At 38.8% G+C, this 16,835-nt stretch overlaps 1 protein-coding gene across 1 annotated transcript in view; it reads left to right on the top strand.

Annotated features, from left to right (window-relative positions):
• Positions 1 to 16,835, top strand: part of CUBN (cubilin) — a 273,653-nt gene that overhangs the window by 171,248 nt on the left and 85,570 nt on the right. Inside the window, exons 40-44 of the mRNA XM_032474139.1 lie at positions 6,551 to 6,748; positions 9,523 to 9,669; positions 11,721 to 11,911; positions 12,313 to 12,496; positions 15,756 to 15,930. Of these exons, the coding sequence (XP_032330030.1) occupies positions 6,551 to 6,748; positions 9,523 to 9,669; positions 11,721 to 11,911; positions 12,313 to 12,496; positions 15,756 to 15,930 (895 nt within the window). The remainder of the gene's footprint in view (positions 1 to 6,550; positions 6,749 to 9,522; positions 9,670 to 11,720; positions 11,912 to 12,312; positions 12,497 to 15,755; positions 15,931 to 16,835) is intronic.

Consider the following 16,835-nt stretch of genomic DNA (forward strand, 5'->3'; position numbering starts at 1 on the left):
ATTGATTATACACTGTTTTCAAACCTTTTTTCCCTCCATTCTTTATATTATAAACCATTCTTTATATTGCTATCTATTTAATACAAACAGTTTTAGTAATGGATTAATAGAATTACAAAAAAGGGTAACCATGCCAAAAACTTACAAGTGAGTCACAAAAACTAAATAAAATCCAAGATAATATAAAGGAAAATTACCAGACCACAAAAGGAAGAAGAAAGGAACAAAGAGGAAATACCAAGTCAACTGCAGTAAGTTCAAAATGGCAATAAACACACATCTATCATTAATTACTGTAAATGTTAATGGACTAAATGCTCCAGTCAAAAGATGTAGAGTGGCAGACTGGATAATAAAGCAAGAACCTTCAATATGCTGCATACAAGAGACCCACTTTAGGGAGAAGGACACGTATAGATTGAGAGTGAAAGGATGGAAAAGGATATTCCATGCAAATGGAAAAGCCAAGAAAGCAGGTGTACCAGTACTGATTTCAGACAAAATGGACTTTAAAACAAAGGCCGTAAAGAAAGATAAAGAAGAACATTTTGTAATGATTAAACGAGTAATACAAGATGAGGATATTACACTCATTAATATATATGCATCCAATATAGGAGCACCTAAGTATATAAAGCAATTACTAAGAGAGATACGGGGGAAACTGAAGGGAATACAATCATTGTTGGAGATTTTAACACTGCATTAGCATCACTAGACAGATCTTCCAGACAGAGAATAAATAAAGCAACAGAGAAATTAAATGATACAATAGAAAAATTAGATTTGGTGGATATTTTCAGAGCATTACACCCCCCAAAAATAGGATATACATTCTTTCCAAGTGCACATGGAACATTTTCCAGGATCGATCATGTACTTGGGCACAAAAGAAACCTCAACAATTTTAAGAAGATAGACGTTATCTCAAGCATCTTTACTACCACAATGCCATGAAACTAGAATCAATTACAGAGAAACAAAGGAGAAAAAAGGGAAGCATGGTGATTAAAAACGTGCTATTCAAAAATGGGTCAATGATGAAATCAAAGTTGAAGTTAAAATGTACCTTGAGACAAATGAAAATGAAAACACAACCACACAAAATTTATGGGACACAGCAAAGGCGGTGGTAAGAGGGAAGTTTATAGCGATACAGGCCTTCCTCAAAAAAGAAGAACAATCTCAAACAATCTAACCCACCAGCTAAAAGAATTAGAAAAAGAAGAGCAAAAAAACCCCAAAAGTAAGCAGAAGGAAGGAAATAATAAAGATCAGGGAGGAAATAAATAAAATAGAGATTAATAAAACAATAGAAAAAGTCAATCAAACCAAAAGCTGGGTTTTTGAAAGAGTAAATAAAAACCTCTGGCCAAACTCACAAAGAAAAAATATAGAACACAAATAAGCAAAATAAGGAAGGAAAATGGAGAAATTACAACAAATAACATAGAAATACAGAATATCATATGAGAATATTATGAAAAACTATACGAAATGAAAATGGATTACGTAGAGGAGATGGACGAGTTTCTGGAAACATACAGTCCACCAAGACTGAATCAAGAAGAAACTGACCACTTAAACCGATCACTAGAAATGAAATCAAATTAGCAGTAGAAAAACCTCCCTACAAATAAAAGTCCAGGAGCGGATGGCTTCACTGGGGAATTCTACCAAACATACAAAGAATAACTTGGTACCAGTCTTTCTCAAACTCTTCCAGAAGATTGAGAAAGAGGGAACACTCCCAAACTCATTCTATGAAGCCACCATCACCCTAATACCAAAACCAGGCAGACACCACCAAAAAAGAGAACTACAGACCAGAGTCACTGATGAACATAGATACAAAAATCCTCACCAAAGTATTAGCAAATAGAATCCAACAGCACATAAAAAAGATTATACATCCTGATCAAGTGGTGTTCACCCCAGGGACACAAGGGTGGTTCAACATATGTAAATCAATCAATGTAATACATCACATCAACAAGAGAAAGGACAAAAATCACATGATCATCTCAATCGATGCAGAAAAAGCATTTGATAACATTCAACACCCATTTATGATAAAAACTCTCACCAAAGTGGGCATAGAGGGAACATATCTCAACATAATAAAAGCTATAGCCAGCATAGTACTCAACAGTGAAAAACTCAAAAGCTTCCCACTAAAATCTGGGACAAGACAAGGATGCCCACTATCACCACTCCTATTCAACATAGTCTTGGAAGTCCTAGCCACACCAATCAGGCAAGAGAGAGGGAAAAAAGGGATCCAAATTGGAAAAGAAGAGGTAAAAGTGTCACTATATGCCAATGACATGATACTATATATAGAAAACCTTAAAAGGTCTACACAAAACCTACTAGAACTATTCGAAGAATTCAGCAAGGTAACAGGTTACAAGATTAACATTCAAAAATCAGTTGCATTTCTTTACACTAATGATGAATCAACAGACGAAGAAAGTAAAGAAACAATCCCCTTTAAAATAGCACCCAAAGTGGTAAAATACCTAGGAATAAATCTAACCAAGGAGGTGAAGGACTTATACATGAAAAACTATAAGCCATTGATGAAAGAAATTAAAGAAGACTTAAAAAAATGGAAAGATATCCCATGCTCTTGGATTGGAAGAATCAGTATTGTTAAAATGGTCATTCTGCCCAATGCAATCTACAGACTTAATGCAATCCTTATCAAATTACCCAGGACATATTTCACAGAACTAGAATAAATCATAAAAAAATTTATATGGAACCACAAAAGACCTAAAAATGCCAAAACATTACTGAAGAAAAAGAGGCTGGAGGAATAACTCTCCCAGACTTTAGTCAATACTACAGAGCAACAGTAATCAAAACAGCATGGTATTGGTACAAAAACAGACATGTGGGCCAATGGAACAGAATAGAGAGCCCAGAAATGAATCCACAAACTTTTGGCCAACTAATCTTTGACAAAGGAGGCAAGAATATACAATGGAATAAAGACAGTCTCTTCAGCAAATGGTGTTGGGAATACTGGACAGCAGCATTTAAACAAAAGAAGCTAGAACACTCCCTTACACCATACACAAAAATAAACTCAAAATGGATCAAAGACTTAAACATAAGACAGATACAATAAAACTCCTAGAAGAAAATATAGGCAAAACATTATCTGACATACATCTCAAAAATGCTCTCCTAGGGCAGTCTACCCAAGCAATAGAAATAAAAGCAAGAATAAACAAATGGGACCTAATTAAACTTACAAGCTTCTGCACAGCAAAGGAGACCATTTGTAAAACAAAACAACAACGTACAGAATAGGAGAAAATTTTTGCAAATGAAACCAACAAAGGCTTGATCTCCAGAATATATAAGCAGCTCAAACGACTTAATAAGAAAAAAACAAAAAACCCAGTCCAAAAATTGGCAAAAGACCTAAACAAGCAATTCTCCAAGGAAGAAATACAAATGACCAATAGGCATATGAAAAAAATGCTCGGTATCACTATTATCAGAGAAATACAAATCAAAACTACGATGAGGTATCACCTCACACCAGTCAGAATGGCTGTCATTCAAAAATCCACAAATGACAAATGCTGGAGAGGCTGTGGAGAAAGGGGAACCCTCCTACACTGCTGGTGGGAATGCAGTGTGGTGCAGCCACTGTGGAAAACAGTATGGAGATTCCTCAAAAGACTAGGAATAGACTTACCATATGACTCAGCAATCCCGCTCCTGGGCATATATCCAGAAGGAACACTACTTCAAAATGACACCTGCACCCCAGTGTTCATAGCAGCACTATTTACAATAGCCAAGACATGGAAACAGCCTAAATGTCCATTGACAGATGACTGAATAAAGAAGAGATGGTATATTTATACAATGGAATACTATTCAGCCATAAAAACTGACAACATAATGCTATCTGCAGCAACATGGATGTTTCTGGAGAATGTCATTCTAAGTGAAGTAAGCCAGAAAGAGAAAGAAAAATACCATATGAGATTGCTCGTATGTGGAATCTAAAAAAAAAAAAATCCTGAATACAAAACAAAAACAGATTCATAGACTCAGAATAGACACTTGTGGTTGCCAAGGGGGCAGGCAGTGGGAAGGGACAAATTGGGATTTCAAATGTAGAATAGATAAACACGATTATACTGTATAGCACAGGGAAATGTATACAAGATCTTGTGGTAGCTCACAGTGAAAAAAAAAATGGGACAATGAATATATGCATGTTCAGGTATAACTGAAAAATTGTGCTCTACACTGGAATTTGACACAACATTGTAAAATGGCTATAACTCAATTAAAAAAAAGTTAAAAAAAACCAGAAAAGATTTATCCTGTAAAAAGCATACGCAACAAAATCAACATTTCATTTCTCATGAGAAAGCGTGAAAGTCAGATCAGTGGGATCACACATTCAAAGTGCTAAAATAAAAAGGCTGTTGATCAAGAATTCTATAACCAACAAATGTATCCTCCAAACTAAGTACAAATTAAAGAACTCCTTTCTAACAGATTTGCCCTGTAAGAAATACAAAAGGGAGTCTTTCAGGCTGAAATGCTAGACAGTAGGTAGTAAAGAAATTAAATAAGTAATTGTAAAGGCAGTGTAAACGTATTTTCATCTGTAGTTCTTTTCTTCTGCTATCTGATTTAAAGGCAACTGCATAAAACAATAATTATAAAACTATGCTGATGGCCTTATAATGTTTAAATATATAATTTTTATGACAATAATACCACAAAAGATGGGGGTGGGTGGGAATGGAGTTATATTACAACAAAGTTTTTTATATCTACTAAAATTAAGTTGCTAGTAATCTAAACTACATTGTCTTAAATTAAGATGTTAATTGCAATCCTCTAAACAACCACTGAGAAAAAAACTAAAAAAATATATGATGAAAGAATAAACAAATTAAAGTGGTGTACTAGAAAATATGCATTTAATAGTAAGATGGCTATCATCAATAAGACAGGCAATAACAGTTGTTGACGGGGAGATGGAGAAACTGGGACCCTTGTGCATTGCTGGAGGGAATGTAAAATAGTGTAGCCACTTTGAAAAACAGTTTGGCATTTCCTCAAAAATGGAAACACCGAATTACCATATGATCCAGCAATGCCACTCTTAGTTATAAACTTAAGAGAATTGAAAGCATACATCCACACAAAAATTTATACAGGAATTTTCCTAGAAATATTAGTTGTAAACAGTGAAAAAGGGGAAACAACCCAAATGTGAAACAACTGCTGAGTGGAAAAACTAAAGGTGGTACATCCATACAGTTGAATACTCTTCTGCCTTAAAGTGAAGGAAGGACAGACAGATTGTAGAATGTGGATGAACCTCAGAACAGTATGCTAAGTGAGTGAAGCCAGCCACAAAAGGCCACATAGTGTATGATTATATTTATGTGAAATGTCCTAGATAGACAAGTCCATACAGACAGAAAGTAGACTAGTGGTTTGCACAGACTGGCAGCGAGGATAACAGAGAGTCAGTGGTAACTAGTACCCGGTTTCTGTCAGGGTGGTGAGTGTCCTAACATTAGAGAGCAGCGATGATGCAGAACTTTGTCAATATACTAAAAACCAGTGAACTATACTATTTTAAAGGGTAAATTTTGTGGTGAGTGAATAGTAGCTCAACAAAGCTATTATTAGGGAAAAAAAACCAAAAACGAAACAAAATAAAGGATGTTGTTATTATAAGCTCATGAGTTTTTTCCAATGCTTCACTTTACCAAATTGAAAATTGTTTTATAACTGCCTAATATAAGTGACGTGATGAATAGCTATGCTAAAAAAGGTGAAGATTAAAGTACCCCAGAAAGGTGAAGAAAGTTCTACCTTGGTAACAGTAATAATAGGATCTCCTTCATGGACTTAACTTCATGCTTGACAGAGAAGAAGCACTCATTAAAAATTGGGTTATGTGGGAAAATTATGGTGAAAAAAGTAGAATACGATGTATTTTTCTTCAAAAAATTATGGAGATCACTGCTGTCTGAATCAGTGGATTTAAGAAAATATTTATAAATTTCTTTGTAGGGAATGGGGGGTGTGGGGTGTAGCTCAATGGTAGACTGCTTGCTTGCTGTGCCCAGGTTCCTGGGTTCAATCCCTACCGCCTCCATTAAGGGGAAAAACAATTCTTCCGAATAACAAGATCGGAGATCATTATGATAAAGGATTGAAGGGAGAAGAGACAAGAAATACATATACACATACATACATACATAATTTTTAAAAATTTCTTTGGGAAAATTGTTTTAATTGGTATTTTCATATCAGTATAGGACTGGGACTTTGTTTGTATAATTTTTTTTTTAATACTTGCAGGGGAGGTAATTGGGTTTATTTCTTTTTGATGGAGGTACTGGGGATTGAACCCAGGGCCTTGATGCATGCTAAGCAAGCAGTCTACCACTGAGCTATGCCGTCCCCCTGGGATGGCAAGTTTGAAGTGACAGTGCTACCTTCTTCTCTGCCAGAGGTTATTTCAAAGCTGTTGCTTTTCATTCTGCAGGTGCTTGTGGCGGGTTCCTGCAGACAGGAGATGCTCCAGTCTTTCTTTACTCGCCAGGCTGGCCTGAGAGCTACAGCAATGGCATGGACTGTATGTGGCTTATCCAGGCTCCTGATTCGACTGTGGAGCTCAACATCCTTTCCCTGGACATTGAATCTCACAGTACATGCAACTATGATAAACTTGTGATAAGAGATGGTGAGAAACATTTAAAAAACAAAATACAACCCAAACCTACCAAGTTTCAACCCTGATGCATGTTTAGTTACATTCGATTATAATCATACTTGTTTCCCACCTCCATCCATTTTGCATGGAATTTCACAGATATTATGGTCAATGAGAGCATCAAATATTAGAATTGATTACCATTTCTGTAGAATATAAGGAACCTACTAAATTGCCTGTAGCAAAATAACCCACACGCTACCCACTGTATCAGAGAGAGCATTCCATTCCCAAGAGGAAGTGCTACCTGTGGCTTAAGTAGGAAATAATAGTCTGAGTTTTCTAATAGAATTTATATTACATTATATAATTCCAATATTTAATACTAGTCAGTGCTGCTTACTTGTTCAAAGGCTTGATATTTTAGAACTATAGCTTTAAGATCCAAGTGTGAAAAGTATTTGTAATTGCAATGTATTAAATTTTCTATGTCTACGGCATCTCAGGCCAGAATGGGTAGAATTCAGGGCTAATATTTTTTTCATCTTTCCCTCTATACGCAGGTGTGGTATTGTTATGCAATAAGTGAGGGAAATGAATAATGCTTCAATGCAAGATGCACAGAACATCTTGCTTCAGTTTGCATGGAATCGGGGAGGACAGAGAGACCATACCCTCCAATCAGTGCTTCTTACAGTGTGGTCCCCAGACCAGCCGCATCAGCATCACTTGAGAACTTGTTAGAAATGCAAGTTCTATGCCCCACCCCAGGCCAACTAAGCCAGAAATTCTCAGGATGGGTCCCAGATCTGTCTCCTGTTAAGGCCAAGATTTGAGGGTAAGAGGGCAAGGCAGGATAGGGGAAAGCGTAGAGTCAGATCCTGTCTTTCTTTAAAATTTTTAAATTCTGTTCACTTTACATTAAATTTCAATTTTTTAAATATTGCACTAAAATATTTTTATCTCGATTTCTGAGGTCTTTGGCACCTCCTTAAATTTTGCCCCCAATGTCAGGGTCTCCCTCGCCTGACTCTAGTCCTTGCCTCCAGCTGATGGCCTCTAAGTTGGAGAACCACTACTCTATGTGACAGATACTGCAACCTCAATGCCTACCTGGACAGCAGGTAACACCCAGTGAGGCACTAACCCAGAGAGCAGAATTAAAGGGGCCGTTACTAGGGATGCAGGCTTAGTGTTATGGATCTTATTTCCCAAGAGATGCTAGAAGTATGGAATTTTCTATGAATTTCCAATTTTGTCAATTAATTAGAAATGCTTCAGAGCAAGTTTTTTTTTTTTTTTTTTGGACAAAATAAACATGTTTGCTTTTGGCCCACAGGTTACTAATGTGTAAGTTCTTGTCTCCCTTATCCTATCAACCCTAGGCCCCCACTAAGTATAGTGAGAAAAATCAAATGGTAGAGGTGTTTGTTTTCCTTCTGTAGAGACTGGGCGCTAAGTAAAGATTCAAGTCACTCATACAAGCATGACTAGATGGTAAACCATAACTCCTGACTTTTTCCTATCAACAATCAGCTATCAGCACATTGCCCAGAGGAACCATCACTGAGGAATAAAATATACACATATGAAATAAATAGCAACATATAATAAACTTTAAAATTTTGTGACACTGATAATTAGAGAAAATGTCCACAGAAATGATTTGGGGTGAAAGGTGCAACAAAAGAGCATAATGAAGATAATAAATGCAAAAAAAATTACAGATAAACTTTTGAGTTGTAAAGAATGAAGTTTTCAGGGGTCAGAAACCCTCCGAAGAATGCCTTTCTAAGCATCTTGTATTTGTAGCTGTGCCATTACATTTGACAACTTGTCTTCTAAACTAGTTAATAATGAGTTTTAGGTTGTGGTCAGTGTCAAAAAGGAATCATTTTGCTGGTTGAGTGAAAGGGCAAATTTCCTCATGTCTCATATTCTATTTTTGTTTTTGTAAGATTGAAATTCATTAATTCTCTGCCTCCGGGGAAAAAAACATATTTTCCCTGCCAAGGAATCCAAGTCTGTTAATAATCTCCTTTGCTCCATTCAGGCTTTGACTGAGACAGTTGTTTTGACCCAAATTTATATCAAGAGAAACCAAAGAAAAAAGGGCCACGGGGTGACACAGCCCCCATTTGTGTCTCTGGAGCAGCACACTGCTGACGGTATCTTTTCTCATTCTCCACACATGGTCAGAAGTGTGTTCTTTTAATGGCAAAACAAAGAACAGAAAAATGATAAGTGAAAAAAGAAAAAAGGAAAACCCTCTGGAGGTGAAGACACACTTCTGGGCAAATGACCTTATAACCTTAGAACTAAGGCTGAAGAACCAAACTTCTTTTTTTTTTTTTTTAAGATACTTGACCTTCAGCAGTCAAGCAATCAGAATAGTTTAGATCAGTGTCTAATGCACACATGAACACTGGTCCTCAATTACTTCCCAATCGCGTGTCCTCTTCATTTTGAATTTTAGTGCCAGGGAGAATTGTCAGCCGTTTTTTGTTTTGTTTTGTTTTGTTTTGTTTTGTTTTGTTTTGTTTTGTCTTGTTTTTGGAAAGGCAGTGGGAACTGGCAAAGAAGTTGTTATTAAAAAGGTAAAGAAAAAGGCAGATGGCATCATTACAAACTGGAGCCAGAATGATGTAAGCCCTACAGTGTCCCTGTATTTGATAATCCCACTGTCTCCCACCAATGTGGTGTTCTGAGAGTAATGTGTGAGCCGCCTGGGCTGGGTTGCAAATGATGGTAGAACAGATTCTTAAGACATTGTGTTTTCACACTGATATTTCCTTTCTTTGTAGGAGACAATAGCTTGGCCCAGGAGCTAGCAGTTCTTTGTGGCAGAGAGATCCCTGAACCCATCCGGTCTACTGGAGAGTACATGGTGATCCAGTTCACCTCGGACTTCAGTATAACCAGGGCGGGCTTTAATGCATCCTTTCACAAGAGTAATATGTTGTCATAGTTTGTTCTAGTTAGTCTCATCTCATCTCATCCCATCCCATCTCATCTCATCATCTCTTGCTCTCTACCTAATACACTCTGCTGATTTCTCAATGCCAGGACACATGTTATAAGTAAGTCAGAGCACACAGGTCTTTGCCCCACTGCTGGGTGGCTATCCTGAGATCAGATACTGAGTCCTAATCAAAAAAACGGACCAGGTTGTACAGAAAGATCCTCCGCCTTCAGTTCTCTGGGTGGGACATCTTCTATTTATAGTAGGCACAAGAGTAAGATGTTTAAAACAATATTTCAGCCTAGCTGATGGCTGGACCCAGAAGACAGTACACATCCATAATGCATCAAAGGAGCAGTAAGTCAGAGTTATCCTCCATCTGAGGAATAATAGTCAAAGTAATAGAGGAGGCATCTTCATAAATCCCTTAGTTGAAATTATTCATTTAAAGGTTGGCAGGAAGAATTTGTTGCTCTTGAAATATGAGTTCGGTGAGTCCAAGAATGTGCATAGTATATAAGGGGCTGTCAGGGGTAGTATGATTGAGACTTTCAAAACTCGACAAAATGTGAAGTCCAATAATAATTTTTAAACCCAAATTGGATAAAAGTTAAAGAAGTAGCCCACAGAATGGGAAATAGTGGAAGACTCTCATATTTTTAACTGAAAAAAAATGCAACTTTAAAGTAGATTATCAATCTTGACATGAAAAATTAATGTTTTCTCCTCAATTCTGTATGCTTTTTCCAGAGCAGAGAGCAACTGAAGGTAAATGATTTTCCTCACAGTCAAGGGAGACCAGCTGCATGGTGGTTTCAGAGAATGGGCTTTGAAATTAGACAGACCTAGGATAAATGTCCGCCTCTGCATTTTAACTACTTATGTGATCTAATGAGCTGGTCAGTCCCTGACAACTGGCAAAAGAGTGCCCACTTCACCCACTCTTTTCTCGACTCCAACCTCTCCCATAGTTCGCATATGTACCAGTGACAGCTCGTGATGTATATGGTTATCATGTGGGAAACTAACTCTTGACTCCCACCATGTTTTACCTCCCCATCCCACCAAACTTGCTCATTCCACACTCTTCTCAATTCTAGTAAATGGAAAGGACATTCTTCTAGTTTTTTTTAAGCCAGAAAGGTTGGCATCATCTGTGACTCTTCTCTTCTGGCTTCATAAATCCTATTCATCCACAAATCGCAATGGTCCTACCCTCACAGTGTATCTAGATGCCAACCACTTCTCACCATTTCTACTGCTGCCATCCTGGTCCAGGCATCTGTCATCCCTCCTTAGACTCAAGAAATCACCCCCTGTTGGACCGCTTGCTTTTGCTTTTCCATGCCCCCTTCCCTTACAGTTTAAGTATTACAGACGGATTGATTCTTTTAAAACCGAAGTCAGATCATGCCATTCTGATGCTCAGAGCCCTTCAGTATCTTCCTCTTCTTTATCAAAATAAGTCCTTTCAGTTTCCTGCATGACCTACCCTGCTACCTTTGGCCCGCTCCATTCTTATGTACCTACCACTCACCCATCAAGCCTTTACAACAACTGTTTACTGGACTGCAATGCTCTTCTCTCGAACTCTCATACATCTGGATCCCCCATTTCAGTCAACTCTCTGCTCGGATGTTACCCCGACAACGTGGCCTTCTCTAACTGCCCCAGGCGACAGAGATCCATTCTCCCTCTCCCCTTTCATTTTTCTTTGTAGAACTTATCACTGTCTCACATCTGATATATGTGTTTAGTGTATACCTTACTCATCTATAGAGTAAGCTTCATGCAAGTAAGTGATTGATCTCTGTTGCTGACTTTTGTATCCCAATCTTAGTAACAAAACCAAAATGAGTACCCGGTCTCGTGTGCTCCATCAGTGCTTGTGCCAATTGTTTCCAGCACTTTGGTCCCAGTGAGTTTCAACCCGCATTTCTATTGCGTACGCTTTGAAAATTTTCAAGAAAAACAGAAAAAGCATAAAAACCCAGTGGTGAATGTTATTTCAGTGTGCTATCTTTGCTTCTTCCTGGGAAGGTTGTGGTGGATATCTGCATGCAGACAGAGGGATTATCACATCACCCAAGTATCCAGAGACCTACACACCCAACCTCAACTGCTCCTGGCACGTCCAGGTTCAGAGTGGTCTGACCATCGCCGTCCACTTTGAGCAGCCCTTCCAGATTCCAAGTAGAGACTCTTCTTGCAACCAGGGGGATTACTTGGTGGTAGGTCTTGCTTGCTACTTTTATCTTTTCTTTTTGTTTAATCGAAGTATAGTCAGTATACAATGTTGTGACAATTTCTGGTGGACCGCGTGTTTGCTACTTTTCCAAATTCCTTTCTCAGCACACATCATTCACAAAACAAAATGAGACAAGTGGTAATAATAGTACCTATCTCAAGGGCTGTTCAGGTTAAATTAGATACTGTACATAATGTATTTGGACACGTGCCTGGCCTATAATAAGTGCTTAATAACAGACTGTTGTAAATGACTAAAAAAAGAGAGAGAGAGAGAGAGAGAGCAAAATGAGGTTTTCCTCCTAGGACATAAATTGATAGAACTTCTCTACCTCATCTTTATCAATATGAAGGAAATTATGCAGTTTTTAATTTGTCTTTCCAGCTAAAAAATGGACCTGACATCTCTTCTCCACCCTTGGGTCCCCATGGAGGAAATGGTCGTTTTTGTGGCAATCGCCCTTCGTCCACTCTGTTCACCTCAGACAATCAAATGTTTGTTCGGTTTATTTCTGACAGTAGCAATGAAGGGCAAGGATTTAAGATCACGTATGAGGCAAAGAGTTTAGGTGAGTATTTCCACTGAGAAGAATGTCTGTACTTTCCCTGCAATTTCTTGGTCTTCCTTGTTTAACTAGATTGGGGGAAAAAATATGGAAAAAAATTTTTTTCTGAACTAAGAGTAACAATGTTAATTAGAATAGACACTGATTACTGAGTACTTACTTTATGCTTGATACATTTGCTATGTCATCATAACTACTTTTTAAGGAAGATATCATTGTCCCCATTCTCCAGATAAGGAAGATGAGGCTTAGATTTTTCCAAGGCCACATATCAAGAGAATGCACAAAATGAACATCTCCATGAGTATAATTTGAGCTGATCTTGGTGATCCCCTGAAATTCGTTAGACTTTTGTTACAAAATGTCTAATGATAAGTTTACATTCAGTTACAGAAACGTAAGAAAGATAATTACATTGTTTTGTAATCATTTGTATGCTTCTTTTTAAATTAACACATAATCCTCTGTTTCTGTTATTACCCATTTAATTATATATTGCAGTAGCGATCTTTACTTAATTTAACTTCATTATGCTTTCTTGTAATTATACTGAATTCTATGGTAATGATTTAATTTTTGTGACATTTTAGACAATGTTTAATTGAACAAATAAGTAAACAAGCATAGCTTGGAAAAGGAGAGTGGTGTCAGTGGAGAGTAAGTCTTTGTCCCTTGAAAATTAGATAATTTGGGTTTCAGGATAATTCTATGACCTCAATCTCAGACTCCTGAATATATTTCAAAATACACATTAACCTAAATAAAGCCATATGTTTAATGGCACGTTCTCCAAAATATAAGAATTTAAAATGTGAGCAGAACATCTTCATTTGGGGAAAGGAGAGGAAATAAGTCTCCAGCAACTGACACAGAAAATCGCCTAATACCTTGAGTGGATTCCATGATGACAAGGAATGTACTTTCATCACTTCCTGGCACCAGAGCTCTGGTGCTTGGAAGGAGCCGTTAACAACACAGCTTTGTGACACCAGCACCTTTACTTTATAGACCGTGGGTTTCTGGTCTCTCCCTATCTCCGTGCTGAGTTTTGCTGCTATGTTATGAATGGGAAGGATTTCCCCTGGTACTGAGTCTTTACAGAGTTAAGTGCCTCGTGTCTAGTGAGCAGACTTTAGCCCACTCTACGGAACCCCACTTTTCCATCTGTACCCAGATGCAGTCAGTCTTGAATTCTATTTTTAAAGTTAACATTTAGTGGGGATTCATATACACTAAGGGTCTCTTTGCAAACACTGTATCTCTTTATTGCTTTGTGGACTTCCTATTCATGCAAGAATGGTATGGTCATTACCTTCTCCTGATCTTTCTGCCTTAATATGAGACTTAAAAGTCTTTTGATTTCAAAACTTCTTGTGATATGATCACTCTTGCTCTTCCCAGCTTTCTGAGTCAACGATTTTCCCTGCCTACAGGCAGCCTTCTGCTTCTCCATCTTTCTTTCCACCACACCTCTCCCGTTTCTCAGCTTTTGACACACGTTCTTCAGTGAACAACTTTTGGCATCACATTAGCCGAGTTCTCCAAAGATACTCCTTCAGAATGGTTGGTTGAGACTTCTGTGTTCCTGTGCTCGATGCTTCTTTTCTCTCACCTGGTTAATTAGGTTTTTCATTAATTAATCGAACACTTACAGAGTGCTTCACACAGTGCAAACTACCAGGTCTGCCAGGGAGTTCAATGCAGAGGAGGAGACAGATGAGCAAATGCACAATTAGGATGTGGTACGATGAGCGCTCTAAGGAGGGGTCTGTTGGGAGCTATGGATCAGAGAAGCTGCCCAGGGGAAGGAGACAGGGGTTTGCCAATCAGTGAAGATGAGATGTGACAGCATGTAAAGTCTCAATAGTTATCCAATAATAAGGCATTCCCCAGAATTTGCTACTGTGAGAGAAGAGATGCAGGAGGAGGTGATGAAGCAGGCAGGCATCGCAGTACTGGGGGCGGCACCGCAAGGCGCTGAGATGTTAACTGAAAGGCAGTGGGGAGATTAAAACTGCAGGATAAATGGAAGGAGTAAATAGAGCAAGTCCCTGTGGAGACAGAGTGGACTGGGAGACAGGCCAGAGATACAGGAAGTGTAAAGGAGGGCAGAGATGCAGGTGAGTTTGTTAAGCATGGTAACGTGTAAGGGGTGAAAAGTTGAGGGAGTTCTTATCTGACTTCTACTTTCTAAGGAGAATTCGGAGCAGTGTGCTGAGACGAGCGAGAGAGAGGAGAGGGAAGGGCTTGGGGAGCGCAGCCGGCTTGTACAGCAGACAGCTGTTGTCACCCACACGGTAGAATGGGGGGGTTGCTGGGCTGCGCCGAAAGTGGGGAACGTGCATTTGTTGTGGCACCGATTTCCATGAACGGTTTGGATGGAATACAACTGTGGAACTGGGACTGTGCGGTAAGAGTCTGACGGAAAAGACTAGGAACGCGGGAGACCGTCAAAGGAACTTGCAGTCCAGGGTTTCAGAGATGAAGGCGTTCTGGGTAATGACACAATTCAGGATATGATCATGAGTGGCTGAATGACAATGGAAAGAACTGTCCATGGATTCAGCAGATCCCGTATCTGTGAGGCTGTTACTGAACGGGTTAACTTCGTTGGCATTGTCAGTACCCAGACTATTCTTGCTTGGTTTGCTTGCTGAGATTGCAAAAAAAAAATTTATTGATAAAAGGAAAATATTTTTATATAACACTTTGGTCTTTCAGAGAAAGTATTAAAAGCTCATTTTATCTTCTCGATAAAACTGGCTAATAAAATCTCTCGTGCCATTCACCCCTTGCTCTTCAAATGCATCGAAATCCTGAAGAAACATAAGGAGTGAATGCCCACAGAGTTGTACAAATGTATATCTGCTGAGTCTTTTAAACATCACTGTGTTGACCTGAGTGGTCAGTGGGCAGTTATAAGTGCTGGTGCATTTCCATGTTTGTTGAAGTGGTGGATACATCATGGTACGTCCATGATGTTCTACTGCAGACACCGTGCACCACAGTCATTTGGTTGGCTTTAAGGATGAGTGAAATTTCCAACGAGAATCTATAGTTTGGCAAATTAAAAAGAGTCACATGTGGTAGCCCCTTTGATAGCAAATTCAGAATGTGTTTACTTAAAAAGAAAAGGTTAATTCCAGATGAAAGGAAATCGAGATTGGCACTACAGATAAGGAGACTTTTCAAGATAAAGGTGGTAGTTGCCTGTGTCCTCTTTCTCCAGACTGTGGACTGATTTAACTGTGTTTCCTGACAGCCTGTGGGGGCAATATCTACATCCATGATGCGGATTCTGCTGGATATGTGACCTCCCCCAACCACCCGGACCATTATCCCCAGCATGCTGACTGCGTTTGGCTCCTAGCTGCTCCTCCTGGGAAGCTCATAAGACTGCAGTTTGAAGACCAATTCAATATCGAAGTGTCACCCAAGTAGGTCACCTCTGTTTAATTTTTCTCCTACCCCAGAGTTAGGACTTTTTTGCTGTCATGTCTCAGAACAATTTCCTTCTTCTTTTCTGAGCAGCATATACTGCAAAGGAAGTCAAGGGATGGGGAAGGGAAACGCTTAATGCCTTGAGCCTGAAAACCGAGCCTGCCAGCCACCCTCCGGTCAGCTGAGCAGATGGTATAAACAGACACTGTCCCTCATGACCCTATGCACATCCTCCAAGAGACACTGAGGGCGGCTGTTTGAGATTTGTGTTATCCGTTCTTCCTCCTACAGGAAAAATAGAGTCAAATGGATATTTGCCCAGCATCACTCAGTGTCATACATGATAAAATACCTGTTTAACAAATGGAAACTTGTGGCACCAGGGGCCACCAGTGTCAGAAACAGGACTAAAGCAAGTAGAAATACAATTTCCCAATCTCCACTTAGTAAGAGAGTTAGTCTTACTGTGTTGTACACAAATGGATTAATTATGGAGACTGAGAAAAAAAAATCTGTATTTTTCTCTCCGTTAAACGAAAGTGTGTATACATTTTCACGAGTACGTGCATGGGGCAAAACTTAGGTCCAAGAGCTTTTGCTTAACCAGTTGTGGGCCTGATGTAATGCCACTCCCCCCCTCACTGAGCATTAATTTGCTGGTTGACTTTCTCAAGAAATATTGGGTAAATACTTACCCTTTTGTGGACACAGAAGGTTCCGGCTGAGGCTCTCCATTAACCTAAGCTGCAGAGCTGTCAAGAAAGCGTTCATCTTTGTCATGTGGAGTGTGTCATAGCATCATGTGAAACAAAATGTTTGGGGTTTTGAAATTCCTAGGGGTTGATTTAAGAATGACTCTTACATTTATAAGACTGGCAGAGGGTATGGAAGGTGAGTAAAT

The sequence above is a fragment of the Camelus ferus genome, chromosome 35 (assembly GCF_009834535.1).
Source record: "Camelus ferus isolate YT-003-E chromosome 35, BCGSAC_Cfer_1.0, whole genome shotgun sequence".
Lineage (NCBI taxonomy): Eukaryota > Metazoa > Chordata > Mammalia > Artiodactyla > Camelidae > Camelus > Camelus ferus.